At 35.1% G+C, this 19,891-nt stretch overlaps 1 protein-coding gene across 1 annotated transcript in view; it reads left to right on the forward strand.

Annotated features, from left to right (window-relative positions):
- Positions 1-19,684, forward strand: part of LCA5 (Leber congenital amaurosis 5) — a 61,163-nt gene extending 41,479 nt beyond the window's left edge. Inside the window, exons 3-7 of the mRNA XM_006898433.1 lie at positions 3,721-3,858; positions 5,906-5,996; positions 6,657-6,799; positions 15,743-15,869; positions 18,819-19,684. Coding sequence (XP_006898495.1) covers positions 3,721-3,858; positions 5,906-5,996; positions 6,657-6,799; positions 15,743-15,869; positions 18,819-19,684 — 1,365 coding nt within the window. The remainder of the gene's footprint in view (positions 1-3,720; positions 3,859-5,905; positions 5,997-6,656; positions 6,800-15,742; positions 15,870-18,818) is intronic.
- Positions 19,685-19,891: the final 207 nt, after the last annotated feature.

The following is a 19,891-nucleotide window of genomic DNA, read 5'->3' on the forward strand; positions in this document are numbered from 1 at the left end:
TCTGATTAATCTCCTTTGTCATTGTGTCCTTTGCCATTCCCTATCACTCCTCCCTGAGAGAGATTCCACCCTGATTCATAAGGAAAAGGGGACAGCGTATTCTCTTTGCTACTTCCTGCTGAAAAGGGATACTGTAGGTTTCAGGGTGAAGATCTTCTCTTACTACTCTGAAGGGCCCCTTTGGCAATAGGAAACATGTAGACTATTGTGGAGATTGATTTTGGAATTTAGATGCACTGTTATCGGTTGTGCTTAGCCATACATGTTCATATCCTTGAAGATGCATCATGGAACTGTTGCAGCCTAGAAGACACAAATTTAACAAGTTAAAAGTACATGAGTCAAAAATTAAAAGCAATAATATTCTAAGTAGAGGTTTTAATAGTGGCACAAATCAAGTTACAGAGGGAACGTAGTCCTTAGAATAAAAGGCTTATTGACTAGCACTTCGTCTATTATAGTATAGATCAAACCCCATTCTTGAATATTACATAGGACTTTCATTTTTCAGAGGTCACTTTTTTCTTCGGTCTACTGCTCGGGAGAAACAGCGTATGAAGTTTCTGTTTCTGGCCCATCCTACCTGGAAGTTAGATCCCTTCAGTGCTTACCTGGCTTTATCTAGATGTACCATCAGTTCTCTGTTATTGCTGGAAACCTCTTTCTAAGACTTGGAGATCAAATTTATGTCATACTATGATAATTTTCCATGGTTTCCATTCTTAATTAGACTTCTCACTTTTTTTTTGGTCACATGAATATGCCAGTATGTCTTTGGACTGTATTCTTTTTTTATATAAATGTTGTTATCTAATAATTAATTTTTATCAAATCTTTTTCATGAGATTTTGTGGGAAACATTGGCTCAGCCTGACATGATGCCAATTTAAGTTTGATGTTCCCCCCTCCCTTAGTTTTTGTCCTCCTCTTAGTTTAATAGCCATGCTTTCTTGAGAGAATGCTATGGTGGATGTATTTATTGATAACAGTTCCCATTAATTATTCTCTTCATTTGCTCAACACCATCAGAAAAGCTTCCCTAGTAATGAACTATAGAAATGACTCCTGAAAGTACAGCATTTTCTCATTAATTAGGAAGAAAATTATAAGCCCAAAGTGGAAAAAGGAAATATATTTTCAGGATAATTTGTTGGAGAAAAAACCCATAGACTGTTTCTGCTGCTTGTAAAAAGGAAATTCCTTCCAGGAATGACCGTTTTACTCCTCATTGATCTATAACTATAGGGGTTGAATATCAGACCATAAACACTTCTTTTTATAGTCTCTGATGTAGACCATCAAATTGCTTTCTAAACAAATACAAATAGATTGTTCTTTTACGTGGTAGTGTATGAACACGACTGCTAATACTGTATAATTTCTTTTTCTCATATGTTAATCTTGTAAGTGATGTTTTACTTTTTACATTGTCATTTTAAAAAATTTGTTGTATAGCATTGTGTATTAAGAATCCTTTAGCCAAACTTCCTTACCCCTTTACACAAGTGACAAAAGTATATGTATGTGAAGAAGATATATTGGTAATATATATGACTCTGCCCCCAAAAATATGCTACCAAGTCAGTAATGACCCTATAGAATAGAGTAGAACTGACTCACAGGGTCTCCAAAGCTATAAATATTTGTGGAAACTGACTTCCATATCTGCTGGCTCATTTTTCTCCCAAGGACTGACTGATAGATTAGAACCACTAACCTTTTGGTTAGAAACCATATGTTTTAACAACTATTCCACCAGGCCTCCAGTAGATATAAAAATGAGTTTATATCCTCTGTGAGTGTGAATGCACATAGAATACACAGATAGGAATTAAGAAGAATTAACACATATAAAATGAAAAATACCAGTGCAACAATGAATGAATGGAAACCCAAAATCTCTGTAAATGTTTATGAAAATTAATAAAATATAATTATAGAAAAAAAAAGAAAAATACCATTAAAAAGTAGTTCAAATAATATGGATGGTCAATAAGTACATGAAAGTTAACTCTGCTAATAAACAAATAAATATAAATAAAATAATTTTTTGCAAACGAAGAATTATTTTCCAAGTAATTGTTTTTTTTATTTTCTATTTTGTCTTTATTTATACATTTACAAGATTTTAAAATGAACACTTACTACTTTTAAAATAATTTCCTTATGTATGAAAAAAGCATTTTTTAAAACAATCTGGAAATTAGGACTAGTATCCTTGACAGCCAATGCTATTTTTAAATAAAACATTTAAACTTTAGTTTTTTATAAACCTAATAGGATTTTTTTAAAGATCTTGAAAATTACTACTGTTTAGCCTAAAAATGCTTTAGAGATGTGTGCTATTGTTAAGTCATGTTGAGTAAAGTACAACTCATAGTGACCCTCTGAACAACAAATCTGAACTCTGTCCTATTCTTGCCATCCTTGGCATCCTCTGGAGATTTGAGTCCATTGCCTCAGCAAGTCCATGTTGTTGAGGGTCTTTTTCTCCTTCACTGACCCTCCACTTTTCCATGCAAGATGTCCCTTTCTAAGGAACTTTGCTGTTAGGTGCTGTCGAGTCCCCTATGACACATAGCAACCCTATGTACAACAGCTCTGAAGCCTGCCCTGTCCTGAACCAGTCTCACTGATTCTAACACATCTACCCACATTGCTCTAGCTACTGTATAAATCCATCTCATCCGGAGTTGTCTTCCCTTGTGCTGTCTACCCTTCCGAGCATGTTGTTCTTCTCCAAGGATCAGTCCCTACTGGCCACATGCCCACAGTATGTGAGACGGAGCTTCTAACTCCTAGCATCTAAGGAGAAACTTGGTTTCACCCTCTCCAAAACAGACCTGTTTGTTTTCTTGGAGGCCATGGTATGTTCAAGACTCTTCTCCAGCACTATAACTCAAAGGCATCAATTCTTCTTCTTCAGTCATCTTTAGCCATTGTCCAGCTCTCTGATGCATAGCAAGTAATTGCTGAGACCATGACTTGGATCAGGCACACAGTAGTCTCTATCTAGATTGACATCATTGTTTCTCAGTACTCTAGAGAGGTCTCTGACAGCAGATTTACCCAGTGCAATCTGCCTTTTGATTTCCTGACTACTGGTGCCAATAGTGTTGATTGTGGAGCTGAGCAAGCTGAAACTGTTAACAACTTTATCTCTTCTACAATCCATCATAGTGCCAGCCTCTCATAGTGACATGTCCAGACAAGTGAGACAAAGCTTCATCATCTTTGTCTCCAAGGACCTGGCTGTGCTTTTTCCAAGACATACTTGGTTTTTTGGCAGTTCATGGGATAGTCCACATACTTCTTTATCACCACAACTTAAAGTCAAAGAGATGTGTACCACAGTATAATTTTAGTTGCCTCTAAAAATAATACTTAATTATTTGCCCACATAGTGCTTTTTCAAAAGCCTGTATCACATCTTTTGTTCTTTTTCTCTCAGCTTAAATGATGTTTCAGACAAATGCTTGAGAATTTATTCACAAATCACTGTGAAAAACAAGGGGTGAAAATGTTACTTAGTAAATTATTATAGTAACAGTAAGTTAAAAGTAATTTAGTAAATTATTGGTAAATCTATTTCCAAACACTTGAGACTAGCTTGATTTGTGTGTCTTGTGTCCCAATGAAAACATTGTGATGGTGCACAATGTTTAGCTGGTGGATTTTTTCTTTCATTGCTACTTTAAGAAAAGTATTTTGTATTCGTAGGAGCTGTCAAAAAACCTTGAGCTGAGTACTAACAGTTTCCAGAGGCAGCTGCTTGCTGAAAGGAAAAGGTCATCGGAGGCTCATGATGAAAATAAAGCTCTTCAGAAGGAGCTGCAACGACTGTGTCAGAAGTTAAAGGTGAGCTCTTTAAATTGCATCATTTTCCCTGTAATATTAGATTAAAAGTCCATGTTTTAAAACAATAACCATTGACAATTCATGGTTTTTAATTAGTATAACATAATTAACAAAATTCTTTGGCACTTAAGAGGAAAGGATGTATAACCTCTATAACACATACCAAAAATTACATGCTTAATACATTACTAGGAATGTTGTGACTGAAATACACTGTTAGATCATAGATGAAAACTATGACAACTGGACTTTTTCTGTTACATATTTGAATAACCTAGTGTTTCTTCAGAAATAATCCCATGATTTTTTTTCTTCTCCACTTTATTTGTCTTTTTATATTGGCTTGCATGAAAAATGAATATATATTGTGTATCATTCATTTACATTATGTTACACATATTCCTTTATTCATGTTGTGTTTCAAACACTCACGTACATTGTATGTATAAAATTGATCACTGTTGATCTATGACTACTCTTACTCCAGCTTTTCAGGTCCGCATTGGATCTTTCCTCATTTCTTCCACCCCACTCTCTTTCTGCCACCAAACTCTATCTTACTCATTTTCTTCCCTCCCCATAGTCACTATCCCTGTCCCCCTCCACTTCCTCTTTTGGACTTTTATCCACATCTTACTAGTTATTCTTCTATTTTTACAGTAATGCTCTTTAGCAGTATAGGTCCTTATGAGACTGAGTTCACATAGCATAATGTTCTCTAGATTATCCCATGTTATATTTTACAAAATTATTACTCCTTATGCAGCATAGTATTCCATTGTGTGAATATACCATAATTTCTCAATCCATTCATTTGTAGATGAGTATTTGGGCTGTTTCCATCTTCTTGCTATTGTTAATAATACTGCTGTAACACTGGTATACACATTTCCATTGTATTAATTTAAATTAATAATAAAAAAATTAAAATAAAAAACAAAAAACCCAAATTTCCATTGTGTCTCATGTTTATTTTACTAACCCCATTTTTAAAAATTTTTTTTTAAATTTTATTATTTTGTGTGTGTGTGAGTGTACTGTCAAATCAGATCTGACTGGTACAGGAGGAGATTGTCCTTCCTTCCCTGGCAGAGCATCTGGTGGATTCGAACCATGTGCTCTGGAATTGTGGTTGCAGCTCCTTGCCACTAGGCCACCAGAGCTCCCCTAATCCCATTATTTTTAAGGTTTCAAATAATACCCTAAATTTTCAATGTTTAGAGAGGCATTTGATTTTAATTATCATTAATTAATATAATTAACTAATTATAGTATCAAATCAGCTCATTTACCCAACTAATTTATTCATTTTTGCTCACCTCTCCTACCCATCTCATCTGTTAACTCCCTCAGAATGACTCTGGCTGTGTGAAAACCTTTTCTTTTCTTAGCTTTAGATCATAATAATCTTACACAGTAATTGTCTTATTGTGATGACTTATGTCAGCATAATTTGTTCTAGATTAGTACATGTTGTACAATTTTCACAAACATTTGAGCCTTTTTCAGTGATGTATAATACCCCATTATAAGCATGTGTCCTTAATTCTATGAAAAGGTTATTGATGGGTTAAAATTATGTGCAAAATTAAATGTTTAATTCTCAGAGAGTTATGATAAAAAACTACGAAAATCTATGTTTAAAAGGAATGGTTTTAATTTTTAGCCAATCAGTTGTTCAGAACCTCGATGTGAGAGATACTAACCAAATTCTTTGTCTCTATGGATAAACCTTGAAACAAGTCGAGTTATTGTTAGATCTATCTATCTATCAAGTAGGAATAAATAGAAAATAAATATTTGCCTAATTTACTCTCATTCTCTTTACTGAAAGGGCATATTGGAATTTTAAAATTTAAAAATGTATGTATATCTCCTCAAACTAAGTGTACTAGAAGCATCTCTACCTTAGTAATTCTGAAGGGAAGTTAAACTAGGTATATTTTAATTTGTTAAGGAAAATACAGTTGATATAGTAAGGATTTTTGTTTTATTTTCAATTGTGGATCTGTATCTTTGATAATTAATTGTATTGGGTTTATTTCAGGAAAAGGAGAAGGAGCTGGATATAAAAAACATATATTCTAATCGCCTCCCAAAGATCTCTCCAAAGAAAGAATGTACACTTAAGAAAAATGGTATATATAGTAGCTATTATTGTTTTAAAAATGGTGTTGTAACTATTTATTAGTAGTAAAAAGAATTAATTATGAGGTAGGAGGAAAAGAGCCTCATTGACTTGAATTTAAATTAAGTGTATATTTTATAATTAAAATTTCCTTATAATTAATATCATAAATTCTGTCGTCTTAGTTTTATTCCCTAGAGAGAAGGTGATTAAAGTTAGTACCTTACATATTTTTTTACATTTCCTTACTATAAATTTATTTTAAAATTTTTAAATATATTCTAAAGTAAAATGAATGGTATGAAGAATCTTAATATATCCATCATTTAACTTTAACAGCTACACAATTTTCCAGTTTTATTTATTCTACTTTTAGAATATTTTACAGCCAATACCGGATAGTTAATTTCACTCAAATACTTTGATTATAATGCATAGCTTTACTTTGTTTTTGAAAAAAAATATAAATTCTCTCTTCTGTGATTTGCGAGAATTTTAAAATATAAATTTTGGCATATAAGAAATTCTAGACAGAATTGTCTTCAAAATCTGTAATTCTTATAAACAAAATAGTATACTAAGTCTTTAGATGGTGAATATATACTATTTCATTTCCATATATCTTTGCATTATTCATTGTGATTAGAAAATGCTCTTATTTTCATGGTAGCTGCATGCCAGAGTGACATTACAGACCAGTGTACAAAAGGAGTGCAAACCAGTGAAGACTTTGAGCTGGAAGAATTTTCTGTAATACCACAATCAGTTATGTGTTATGAAAACCCATGGGAAGAACCTGAGCGTCCTACTTTGGTGAGTTTAACTACTAAATTTAGGTACAAAATTCTATATTTTAATTGATTTCTAAGAAGGAAAGCATTGTAAAACTCAGCAATGAAGATAGTGAGGCATGCATGTGAATCTGCAAGTAACATTTTTTAAGAGAATGAGAACATCTTTGTCTTTTGCAAAATTCATTTTGATTGATTCTTTTAGGCAACTTTCAGGTATCTCAAAAATGTAGATTGTACCTTTTGGGTTGGAAGTATCACTCATTAACTCACTGTAGTTGTGTTGGTACAGACTCATAGCTGATGCTATATTGGTTTTCCAAAGATGTAAATTGCATGGGAGAATATTGCTCATCTTTCTTCTGACGGGTTACTGGTGGATTTGAACTGCCATAGACACAACTTTTGGGTTAGCACAATTCTCTCTGGGGTAGGAGAGAAGAATTTGTCTCTTTATGTCAAGATAGTCATGAGAACCCACCACTGCTTTTATGTTTCATAATAAATTTCAGTAGTTTGTTTTTTTCTTTTTCTTTGTATTGATTTGCTTACAAAGTTTGTATACACTGTATTTCACACTATTCTTCATTCATGTTATATTTCATACAATCATTCACATGCATTATGTTTTATAAAATGAATCACCATTGGACCTTGCCCATCATTACCTGGTTTTTTCACCCAGATCCTTCCCATTTCCATCCCTCCTTCCTCCACCCACCAGACTGTGAAACCCTGTGATGTTGCACCTACGTATCCTTACTCCTCTGCTCCCACCCCTTCCCTCCTTGAGCTCCTATGCATGTTTTACTAGTTCTCTTTCCATTTTTATAATAATGGTCGTATGCAGTATTTGTCCTTATGAGGCTGAATTAGTTCCCTCAGCATAATGCTCTCTAGTCTCTCCCAAGTTATGTAGTAGTATTTTTCAAAATCATTGCTCTTGAGTGCTATGTCCCACAATTTCTCAATCCATTCAGTTGTGGTTGGACATTTGGGTTGTTGCTATGAACATTGGCATACAAATTTCCATTGTGTCTTAGTTATAATTTCCTTGGGGTATATTCCAAGTAGTGGAATAGCTGGGTTATACAGAGTTTCTATGTTCAACTTTTTGAGGACACACCAAACTGTTTTCCTGAGTGGTTGTACTATTTTACATTCCCATCAACAGCATATGAGAGTTGCCCTGCTAAACTTTGCCACTACTACTGGAGTGAGATCATTGTGGTTTTGATTTGCATCTCTCTTGTTGCCAGTGATTTTGAGCCTTTCTTCACGTGTCTGTTAGCCATCTGAATGTCTTCTTCTGTGAAAAGTCTCTTCATGTCTTTTGCCCATTTTGTAATTAGGTTATCAGTCTTTTTCTCTTGAAGGCCCAAAATTATTGTATAAACTTTTGTTATGAGACCCTTGTCTGAGATGGTATTGCTAAATATTTGTTCCCATTTGGAAGATTTTCTTTCCTCCCTACCTGAAAAAGTTTTTAATGACAAAAGATATTTAATCTTTAGAAAATCCCATTCATTAATTTTATCCTCTCCAGCTTGTGCATTTCTGGTTGTATTTGCCAGTTCACAAAATCTCAAGAAAATAGCAGTCAGCTTCAAACACTGTGAAAAAACAAATTAAGCCTTCTCCAAAAAGAGCAGAGAATAATGCAGACCTAATGAATATCCCAGCATAAAAAAGGCAGATGATATATATTGATATGCAGACATCTGAACAGCTACAAATTAAAGTACAAATTATGGAAGAAACAATGGAAGCCACAAATAAATGGAATAACCTAGAGATAAAGAACCAAAAGAAATAATTAATGAGGAATTATTTGAACAGCTACAGAAGAAGGTGCAAATGACAGAAGAAACAGTGGAAGCCACTAAGAGAGCAAATACTCCAGAGATTCAGAGCCAGAAAAAATATATTGATGGAGAAACTTTCTAAGGAAGAAAATGCAAAAGATGGAAGAAAGAACTGAAACTATAGATAGAGAGGTACAAGAACTTAAAAAAATCATTACAAGATAGGGTACAGCCAGTGCAGTACTGAAAATAACAGAAGTGCATGAAAATGCAATCCAGAATATTAAAACCGAAATGACAGAAGTGTCCAACATGTTGGAAGGACAAAAAATATAACAGAAGAGATGTAGCAGAGAGTCAGTGAGCTGGAAAACAAGAACTTCAGTGGAAACTTACTAGAAGAAAAATCAGAGATGAGACATAAAGAAAATGAAGAAAACATAAGAGTTATGTGTGATGATGTTAAAAGGAATAATATACATATGATTAAAATTCCAGAATATGAGAGGGACATGGAAATCACTGAGAAAACTGAGAAAGAGGTTCTAGAAAAAAACCTTCCCAGGTATTATGAGAAACGAGGAAATCAACATTCAGGAAGCTCAACTAGACTAGATTTAAAAAGAAAAACATCAAGACACATCCTCTAAAATAAAAGATAAGGATAAAATACTGAAAGCAGCATGAGAAAAACAGTCCACCTATGAAGGAAAACAATTAGGTTAAGTACTGATTTTTCAGCAGAAACCATGCAACCAAGAAGACATGGGATGGCATATACAGAGGTTGAAAGAAAACAGTTGCCAGCCAAGGATCCTGTACCCAGCAAAACTCTCCCTCAAATATGAAGGAGAAATCACATCCTTTGCAGAAAAGAAAGAAGGAATTTGTGAAAACAAGACCAATTCTACAGGAACTTTTAAGGGAAATCCTTCACACAGAGACACCAAAGGAAAGTAGATGTACCATAATAACAAGAAAGAACAAAAAGGAAACATAGCAAAATGGCAAAGATAAAACCTGGCCTGTCAATAATCATACCTAATGTGAAGGGACTGAATGCATTAATCAAGAGATAAAGAGTAGCAGGATGGATAAAAGAGCAATACGGTGTCTATAGGAGACACATCAAAGAAATGAAGAAAAAGATAGACTCAAAATCAAAGGCTGGGAAAAAATATTCCAAGCAAATGGCATCCACAAAAAAAGCAGGAGTGGCAATGCTAATCTCTGATAAAATAGACTTCAGAGAGAAAACTACCATAATAGATAAGGAGGGACACTATATAATGATTAAAGGCATAGTAGATCAAGAAGACAGAACATTGGGTCAACATCTATGCACCAAATGATAGACTCGCAAAATACATAAAATAACTTAAGAAAATTGAGGAAAGAAACAGCACCACAACAGTGGTGGGAAACTTTAACACACTACTCTAACCAAAGGATAGATCAACTCAAAAGAAATGTAATAAAGATGCAGTCAGCCAACTCAGCCTTGTGAATGTATTCCAAGTACTGCACCCAACTAAAACTCAATTCACTTTCTTCTAGTGCACATGTCACATTTTCTGGAATTAATTACATATTAGGGCACAAAGCAAGCTTCAACAAATTAAAAAATATTGAAATAATACAAAATATCTTCTCAGACCACAATGTAATAGGACTAGAAATTAAGAGGATAAAGATTTTAAAACCACCAATGTGGAAGCTAAATAATACACTTCTTAAACACGATTGTGTTATAGAAGAAATAAAGTATGAAATAAAAAAGTTCTTAGAAACAAATGATAATGAAAATACAACATACCAAAACCTCTGGGATACAGCTAAGACGGTTTTCAGCAGACAATTCATAGAAATAGACAAACACATAAAAAATGAGGAAAGAAGCAAAATTAATGATTTAATTCAACATCTTCATCAAATAGAAAAAGATTAATCATCTAACCCAATAGCCTCTAGAAGAAAAGAAATTATAAGGACAAGAGCTGAAATCAGTGAGATAGAAAACAGTAAAACAATTGAAATCATTAACAAACCCAGGAGTAGATTTTTTTTTTAAGGGTCAATAAAACTGACAAACCTTTGGCAAGCTTAACAAAATAAAGAAAGAAGACATAGCTTGATTAAGGATTGATAGAGGTGACACCGAAACAGAACCAGAGGAAATTAAATCTGTAATATGGTAATATTATTGAAAGCTATACTGTGATTGTACAGAACAGAAGAACAGAACAGGGAAACACTGTATGTTTCAAAATTAGGAAGGGAGTGTGTCAGGGATGTATCCTGTTTCCATACTATTTCAATCTTTATGCAGAACAGATCATTTAGGAGGCTGGGCTTTATGAAGAGGAATGTGGCGTCAGGATTGGAGGAAGACTCATCATCAACCTGTTGTTGTTGTTGTTGTTATGTACCGTCGAGTCGCCTGCGACTCATAGCGACCCTATGTACAACAGCCCTAAACTCCGCTCTGTCCTGTACCAATCGCACTGTCTCTGACACTCCCATCCCAATTATCCCAGTCACTGAATCAATCCACCTCATAGAGGGCCTTCCTCTCCTGCGCCGTCCCTCCACCCTCCCAAGCATGATGTCCCTCTCTAAGGACCGGTCTCTCCTCACTATATGTCCAAAGTAAGTTAGACGGAGCCTCAGAATCCTTGCCTCCAAGGAGCCACCTGGTTTAACCCTCTCCAGGACAAATCTATTTGTTTTCCTAGCAGTCCATGGTATTCTCAATACTCTTCTCCAGCTATACAAATAACACAACCTTGTTTGTGGAAAATGAGGAGGACCTGAAGTGTTTGCTGCAGAAGGTCAAGGACTATGGTCTTCAATATGAATTGAAGTTCAACATCAAGAAGAGAAAGATTCTCACCACTGGGCCAATTGGGAGCATCATGACAGATGGAGACGAGATTGAAGTTGTTAACAGTTACAGCTTTCTCAGCTCCACAATCAACGTTCTTGACACCAACAATCAAGAAATCAAAAGATGAGTTTTCAGCAGGAAGTAGCTAAGAGAATACGCCATCCCCTTTTCCTTATGACTCAGGGTGAAGTCTCTCTCAGGGAGGAGTGATAGGGAATGGCAAAGGACACACTGACAAAGAAGATTAATCAGAACTGGCTTTGACAAGCACTGTGGCATTTGGACAAGAACAAACTGGGAGGAGGGTAGAGAGAATAGTGCAACAATGAATGAATGGAAACCCAAAATCTCTGTAAATGTTTATGAAAATTAATAAAATATAATTATAGAAAAAAAAAGATGAGTTACATTAGGTAAATCTGCTGTCAAGGCCCATCCAGACTACTGAAAAGCAATGATGTCAGACGAGAGACTAAGGTGTGCCTGGTCCAGTCCATTGTCTTCGAAGTTACTTGCTATGCATCAGAGAGCACAACAATGACTTAAGGATGACAAAAGAAGAATTGATGCCTTTGAGTTGTGGTGTTGGGAAAGAGTCTTGAACATACCATGGACCTCAAAGAAAACAAATAGGTTGGTCTTTAAGAGGGTGAAACTAAGTTTCTCCTTGGAGGCAAGGATTTTGAAGCTCCATCTTATGTACTTTGGCCACATGACCAGGAGGGATTGATCCTTGGAGAAGGACATCATGCTCGGAAGGGTGGAAGGACAGTAGAGCAGATAAAGACCCTGGATGAGATGGACTGATACAGTACCTAGGACAATGAGGGTAGGTGTGTCAGAATCAGTGAGATTGACTTAGGACAGGACAGGCTTTAGAGCTGTTGTACATAGGTCGCAGGCAACTCAACAGCACATAACAACAACAACAACAACAACAATATACTCTGATAAAATTGAAAACTTAGAGGAAATCTTTCCCTTGCACTTAGAAAATGACATTTTATGTAGACTGTCACATCATTTTACCACTACAGACCTCACCACATTGCATTTAGAAGTGTCTGGGTATAGCCAAGGACCCCTAGTGCCTGGACTGTTAGCCAGAGGTTTGGAGGCTCAAATCCACCCAGCCACTGTGTGGAAGAAAGGTGGGCACTCTTGTCTCATAGATTTACAGCCTTGGAGACCTGATGGAGCATGGCTGTGAGTTGGAATTACCTTGGCAGCAGCGAGTTTGACTTTTCATTTGCATATATGCCAACTCTAGGTGGTGAATTCAAAGGCTGGAAATCAGCTTACTTCTTTCCTGGATCCAAAGAACTCAAAATAGTTACTGAAACCTCTGGTGGTTGTTAAGTGCCATCAAATTTGCTCCACTGCCTGATGACCAGTCTTGTACCATCCTCACTATCTCCACAAACATTTGCACCATTGTTGTGCCATATTGTCAATCTGTTCTGACATGTGTGATGTATAGCTGTTAGGACATGCATCGTTTATAGGAGCCTCAACAGGACTTTCAAATGTGGCTACTTATTATCAGGGTGCTTCACTGGAAAGGGACATCATGCTTGAAAAGATGGAGAGCCAGCAAAAGAGCAAAAGACCCTCAACATGGAAACAGATCATATGTCCAACCACAACTGAATGGATTGAGAAACTGTGGTACATTCACACAATGGAATGCTGTACAGCACTCAGGAGCAACGATTTTGAAAATAACTGCGCAACTTGGAATAGACTGGAGAGCCTTATGCTGAGGGAACTAACTCAGTCTCATAAGGGAAAATACTGCGTAAGATCATTATTGTAAAAATAGAAGGATAACCAATAAGACATGTATGGAAACCCAAGAGGGGAAAGAGTGGGAACAGAGGGTTGAGAATGGGTAGGGGTGAAACCATAGGGTTGCACATTTTGGTGGGTGAATGGAGGGAGAGAAGCAAATGGGAAGGATCTGAGCAAAAAGAGAGGGTAATGATGGGCAAGGTCCAGTGGTGATTAATGCATGAGAATTATGTTGATCACCAAGGGTCACTATGAGTCATCTACGACTTAACGGCACTTAACAGCTACAACAACATAGAGAGAGCTCTGTGGGCCTCATGGATAGAAAGTTATGCTACCCAGCCAAAGGTGAGTGGTTTTAACCTGTGGTCCTCAGGCCTTGTTTTAAATGTTTTTGGTCAAACATTCTTCTAAGTGGACATCTGTCCATTTGCTGTATAGAGGTAACTTGCGGTTGCTGTGATGCTAAGCACTGTGACACTGATGTGTCAAATAATAATGGTGATGATGGTTACCCATGGTGGACAGTATTTGGTGGCACTCTCTGATTAAAACAAGCTTGGAAGTAGGAGTGGCATCCACTTACTAAATAGCTTGCCTCCTGAAACTCTATGGACTTAGAGAAGCGATGAAAGTTATACAAGCCTTCAGAGCTTGTTCATAGGGTTGAGGCATCTATGACTTGATGGCACTTAACTATGAACAAGATCTGAAGGGCAGATGTAGAACAATTGAACATATGGATCATAAAAGAAGAAACTGAGCAGGTTATAAAAAGATTCCCCCACAAAAAAAAGTCCTGGACCAGATAGTGTCACAGCTGAACTCTACCAAACATTCAACAAAGATTTGTCACCAATTCTACTTAAAATATTTTAAAAAAATAGAAAAAAAGGAACACTCCCAGAGACATTCTGGGGAGTGAGCATAACACTAATATCAAAACCAGGCAAATATATTACCCAAATATGAATACTAAAGACCAAAATCTCTCAAGAACATAGATGCAAAAACTGTAACAAAATTTTGGCCAATAGAAACCAAAAGCACACACACACACAAAAAAAAGTTGAAAGAACTTGTTCTTGAAAACAGTGTATTCAAAGTTTGTAAATAAACTAGGAGAAAATTAAAAAAATTTCTTCATGACCAAGTGGGACTGTAAGGATGCCTCAGCATAAGAAAAAAGATCATTGTGATTTACCCCATTAATAAAGCTAATAACAAGAAGCGTAATTGATGCAAAAAAGTTATTTGCAGCAGTTTTAAATAATTTGTCTGAATTTTACTACATTTAACCTCTTACATATAGAAGAAAGAGCTTTACAGGTTAGCACAATACTTAACAAGGTAATTGCAATCATATTTGATGCTATACCATTGAAATTAGTTGTTGCCATTGTTAGGTGCCATTGAATCAAAGCCAACTTATAGCTCACTGATCCTATAGCAGGTTTTCAGAAACTGTAAATTGCAGAGGAGGAGACTACCCATCTTTCTTCCAAGGTGAATTTGAATTGCATGCCTTTGCATTGATAGCCAATTCCTTACCACTAGGCCCCCCAAGAACATCAAATGTTAAGATCTAGGCAGCCCTGCTGAAAGTTAAGTTTCTTTTACTAAAAGGAAGAAGGGGAAAATAGACTCTAGAGGATAGTCCATGCCTTCCTGCTAATATCTTCTATTCTTTAACTTTTATTTTTAAAAAAATCACACATGTATTTGAAGAGAGCCATAATAAATAAGAGATTTAAAAAAATAAATAAGATATTTTAAAGTTGGTTGCTCTTTTATTAAATATTATAAAAATAATTATTTAGAGGTTTTGAGACTAGATAAACTTAAATGATTTTTTTTAAAAATATGGAATGCTTCATGAATTTGCATGTCATCCTTGCGCAGGGGCCATGCTAATCTTCTCTGTATCGTTCCAATTTTAGTATATGTGCTGCCGAAGCGAGCACATAAACTTAAATGATTTAATGTCACTGTTAAAGATGGAATACAGTGTGAATTAAGGATAGTGTGAAACACAATTTATACAAACTTTGTAAGTAAACCAATATAATATTAAAATTTAAAAATATTTTAAACAGAGTATTAAATCTGAGTTCATAGAAAAATAGAAAAAGTTTAACATCATCTCACTTAGCTCTATAACTTTGTCTCATTACTTGAATTAATCAGGTTTTGTTGTAAATGTGTACAAAGCAAGGATACTTCTTATGCTTGTCTTCAGAATTTTATGTAGATTTTATTTCCATTATATAGGTTCTGATGTCATAAATGCCTCTTTGAAATTTTAACTAAAGAAAGAAATTCTGCATGTTTTAAAAGCATCTTTGAAAAGTGATTAGTTGTGACTTACTGATTCATTAATAAAAAATTACAGAATAAGTGTTAAAGAATAAATTATGAAAGATAAATCTATGATGGTGGATGTTTTTTCCCCTTGAATACTTTATTATTGTTGTTGTTATAGGTTCAGGAATCCCAAGACAGAGAGAAGCAGGAAGAAGCAGAGAATATAAATCCACTTTTGGAAGGAGAAGAAAAATGCATAAAAGAACTCGATCCTATAAAGCAGAAGTTTAGGACCATAGAGAATGGTAAGAAAAAGAATTTAAGTGTGGAGTCATTATTCTTTAAGAAAGAGTTAAATGCCATTACCATGTTCTCTAAGAGAACCGTAAAATTTTGAATTAATTTATTAAGAAAAGAAAAAGTTAAAAATTATAAATCAGTTACTATTTGGATTTAGGAAATAAAAGCTTTTTGCCTTTAGATAATTCAGATCTGGTAGAATTCTGATGAAGTAAAACACATTTCTTTGACTATTAACAAAAGTTTGATGAAAATTATGTGAGAGATAATTCACAACACATTTTATTGGGTTGCCATTACTATCTCTAAACCATAAACTAGTTTACACATGAAATCAGGATCGGTCAGGAAGACTCATCAATTACCTGGATTATGCAGATGACACAACCTAACTAGCTGAAAGTCTTGAAGTGCTTGTGACAGAAGATCAAAGATAACAGCCTTCAGTATGGATTACATCTTAATATCAAGAGGACAAAATCTTCACCACTGGGCCGGTAGTCTATATCATGATAGATGGAGAAAGGATTGAAATTGTCAACAACTTCATCATACTTAGATCCATAGTCCACACCGTTGACACCCACAAGAAAGAAATCAAAACACATTTCATTGGGAAGTCTGCAGTCAGGAATTGCTCCGAAGTACTGAGGAGCAGTCATGTCAGTTTGAAGACTAATGTGCACCTAGGTCACGTTATGTATGGTCTTTTCAGCCATTAGCTATGCATCTAAGAACTGGACAGTGAATAAGGATGAGAGAAGAAAAGTTGATGCCCTTCAATTGTGGTGTTTGAAAACAGTGCTTATTATCCTATGGACTGTTGAAAGAACAAAGAGATGTATCGTGAAGGTGTAGCCAGAGTGCTCCTTAGAAGCAAGGATGATGACATTTTGTCTCACATACTTTGAGCATGTTTCTACAGAGAGAGTATGCCTTGGGAAGGGACACCATGTTAGGAAGGGTAGAAGATCAACAGAAGAGAAGACTTTCAATGAGGTGGGTTGACATAGTGACTACACCACTGGGTTCAAGCATGCCGGAGATGGTGAGGATACGACAGATCTGTTCTTTATAAGGTCACTATGAGTCATAGTCAACTAAACAGCTTGTAACTAACAACAAGAAGAAATACATTTTAATAATTTTTCTTTAGTTTTAATAAGTAATACAAATCTTATAACATGTTACTTATTAGCTTGGAGGTTTGGTGGACAGTTTTGGATATTGTGTGATGAACAGTTTTAGATTCTAGAAATGAATGATGAACAGTTTTAGATTCTAGAAACAAAGCTCAGCAGGAATGTTTCCCTCAGCAGTGTTTGAGAGGGTGGAGGAGTATAAACTCTAATTACCATTTTTGTTCTCTTATATAGTAGCTATATAAATAGAAATCCTTTCTCTTTTCCCCTTAAGGAATAAATGAAACAAATTCATGACGCAGTTGTTGCTTAAATTTATGTATACATACATTATATATGTTATATATAATTTTATATATAACTGTTTTTAATTATAATATGTTTTGAAGCGGGTTTTGTATCACTGTTGTCTAATGCACACAGAGTGAGATACTTTCAGATGTTAAACTACAAGAGGGTAAATTAGATATTATGACCAATATCTGAGTAACAAGAAAAGGACTTTTTGATCTTTTTTTAATGGACTTCCCCTCCTCTGAAGTCTGTGTGGAATGATCTCAAATGTCAGTAAGAATTTACTCACGTTAAGAAAGTTGTGGTGTTCTTACATATATTAATAGTTTTAATGTGTAACGCCTCAAAATCATAGAAAACTGGCTAGAACAACCAACAAACCATTGAAAGTAAGTTATATACCTTATGCCTCATAGCTTTAAGCACTTCCTTATATATATTTTCCCAAAAGAAGGCATTTTGTCATATAAGCCCAATATGATTTTTACTTTTAGGAACTTTAACTTTGATTATAGTACTTTTGTTTGATTTGCCCTCCGTTTTACATTTTTTCAGTTGATACAACAATGTCCCTTGTAGCATTTTTTCCTTTGACAACATAATCTTGACTTGATTGTCATATCTCTATAGTTTCTTTTTAATGTAGAATAGCTTCTTAGACCTTTATATTTTGTGAGATCAATTTTTTATGTATATAGGCTACATTTAAAAATAGAAAGTTCTCTGTGTTTAGTTTGTGTAGAGTTTTTTCTTAAAAAGATGTTTTATATGTATCTTGTGTGTTAATTCTATATAAGTGATACTATGTAATTCCCAAGGTATGACATCAGGAGTTTAAACTGTAAAGGTTTTTGTTTCAGCTCTCCATTCATCTGTTTGTATGTCCATCCATGCAATCATCTCCTATGTAGTACTATATCTGTGGCAGTGGACTCAAAAGTGTTGAGGATGATAAGGAGGGCGCAGGATAGCACAGAGTTCAGATCTATTGTTCATAGGGTCACTATGTATTGTATTTGACTCAATGGCATTTAACAAGCAGTAACAAGTATTAGGGAGCTCTGGTGGCTTAGAGCCAACTCTAAGGTGGCACTCAACTTTTGAGGTGGCACTGCCAACTCAAAAGAATGCAGTTCTAATCCACCAGATGCTCCATTGGAAAAAGTGAAGGCAGTCTTCTCTTGTGCAATTTACTGTCTCTTAAAATTCTCCACAGGGTCAGCTATGAGTTGGTTCCAACTCAATGGTATATAAGAACAATAACTACATATTAATTTTAGGCAACCTCTTCCCCACCCATATCCTGAAGGATACTTTTTATTAATTGTGAATATTAAATGCTGTATGCAGAAATATCTTTCCTTTGCATCCCACAATTTAGAAATGAAATTTATAGTGTTCATTCTCACTATACTTACCTTACCCAGATTAGATAGACTGTTGTTTTATAAAAGCTAGTAATTGAATTTTTCTGTTTAAAAATATAAATTCCAATTTTTAAAATTTAATTTCATACAGAATGGGAAGGAGAAGAACTGGATAAAAAGCAAAGAGAAAATAATTTTTTACTGAAAAGAGATGAGAAGCCAGAGTTGGAAACTGGAAGATATCAAATGGAAATGTACATTGAAGATCCTGATAAATTGAAAGAAGAAGATGAAGAAGAAAGGCTGAAAAGAGAAATGCTGCTTGCTAAACTGAATGAAATCAGCCTAGAACTCAAAGATTCTCAGAACCTAAAACATCCTCCTCTGCCATTGCTACCTGATTTTAAATCTAAGCTAAATCCCCCACTGAAAAGCCCCAAAACAAACATGTTTTCTGAACCCTTAGAACGGTCACTTAATGGGCATGAGGTCCAGGATGTCAGTATTTTCACTACAAAAGGTGAGGGCCCAAATCTAAGAGATCATCAAAGCCCAGCCTCTCCAAATGAGCTTGCATTTGGTAGCTATGTGCCTTCATTTGCAAAAACATCAGCAAAGTCAAATTTACTTAGTCAAAAGAGTGGCCTTTTGGAATTTCACAATAACACTATGGAAAAACTTAATACAGACAGTGCAGATTTAATTACAAGAAAAGAAAAAAAGGCTAATCTGATGGAACAGCTGTTTGGTCCCGGTAGTGGCAGCAGCACCATTTCCTCTAAAAGCAATGATTTCAACTCTCTGGCTGTCAGCAGAGGAGAGCTTGACTCTCTGCATATTCTCCCTGGGGACAAAAGTGGCAGAGGCCGAGAACAAGATGAAGATGATGACTTTTTCCTCACCGAAGGTAGACATTTTAATCAAAATAGAAACAGATTAAAACATACAAACAATAGGCCAACAGTAAATGTGGTTGATTCTGTGGAAGATGAAATTGAAGAAGTAGCACTGAGATGACTAGCTTGATTATATATATTTTCAATTTTAAATATTAAAATATTTTAATACAGTATTTATTATAAACATTTATACATGGTAATGTCAATAAGTTCTTGTTAAAGGATGGTTTATAATTGCTAAATGCAGTGCAGATTCTAAAAAGTAGACCATATCATGCTCCATGGCCAATTTGCCAGAAGTGAAGGAAGAGGGTCTTTTGAATGA

This window comes from Elephantulus edwardii, unplaced genomic scaffold (assembly GCF_000299155.1).
Source record: "Elephantulus edwardii isolate Elephantulus edwardi_28Jun2011 unplaced genomic scaffold, EleEdw1.0 scaffold00229, whole genome shotgun sequence".
Classification (NCBI taxonomy): Eukaryota; Metazoa; Chordata; class Mammalia; order Macroscelidea; family Macroscelididae; genus Elephantulus; species Elephantulus edwardii.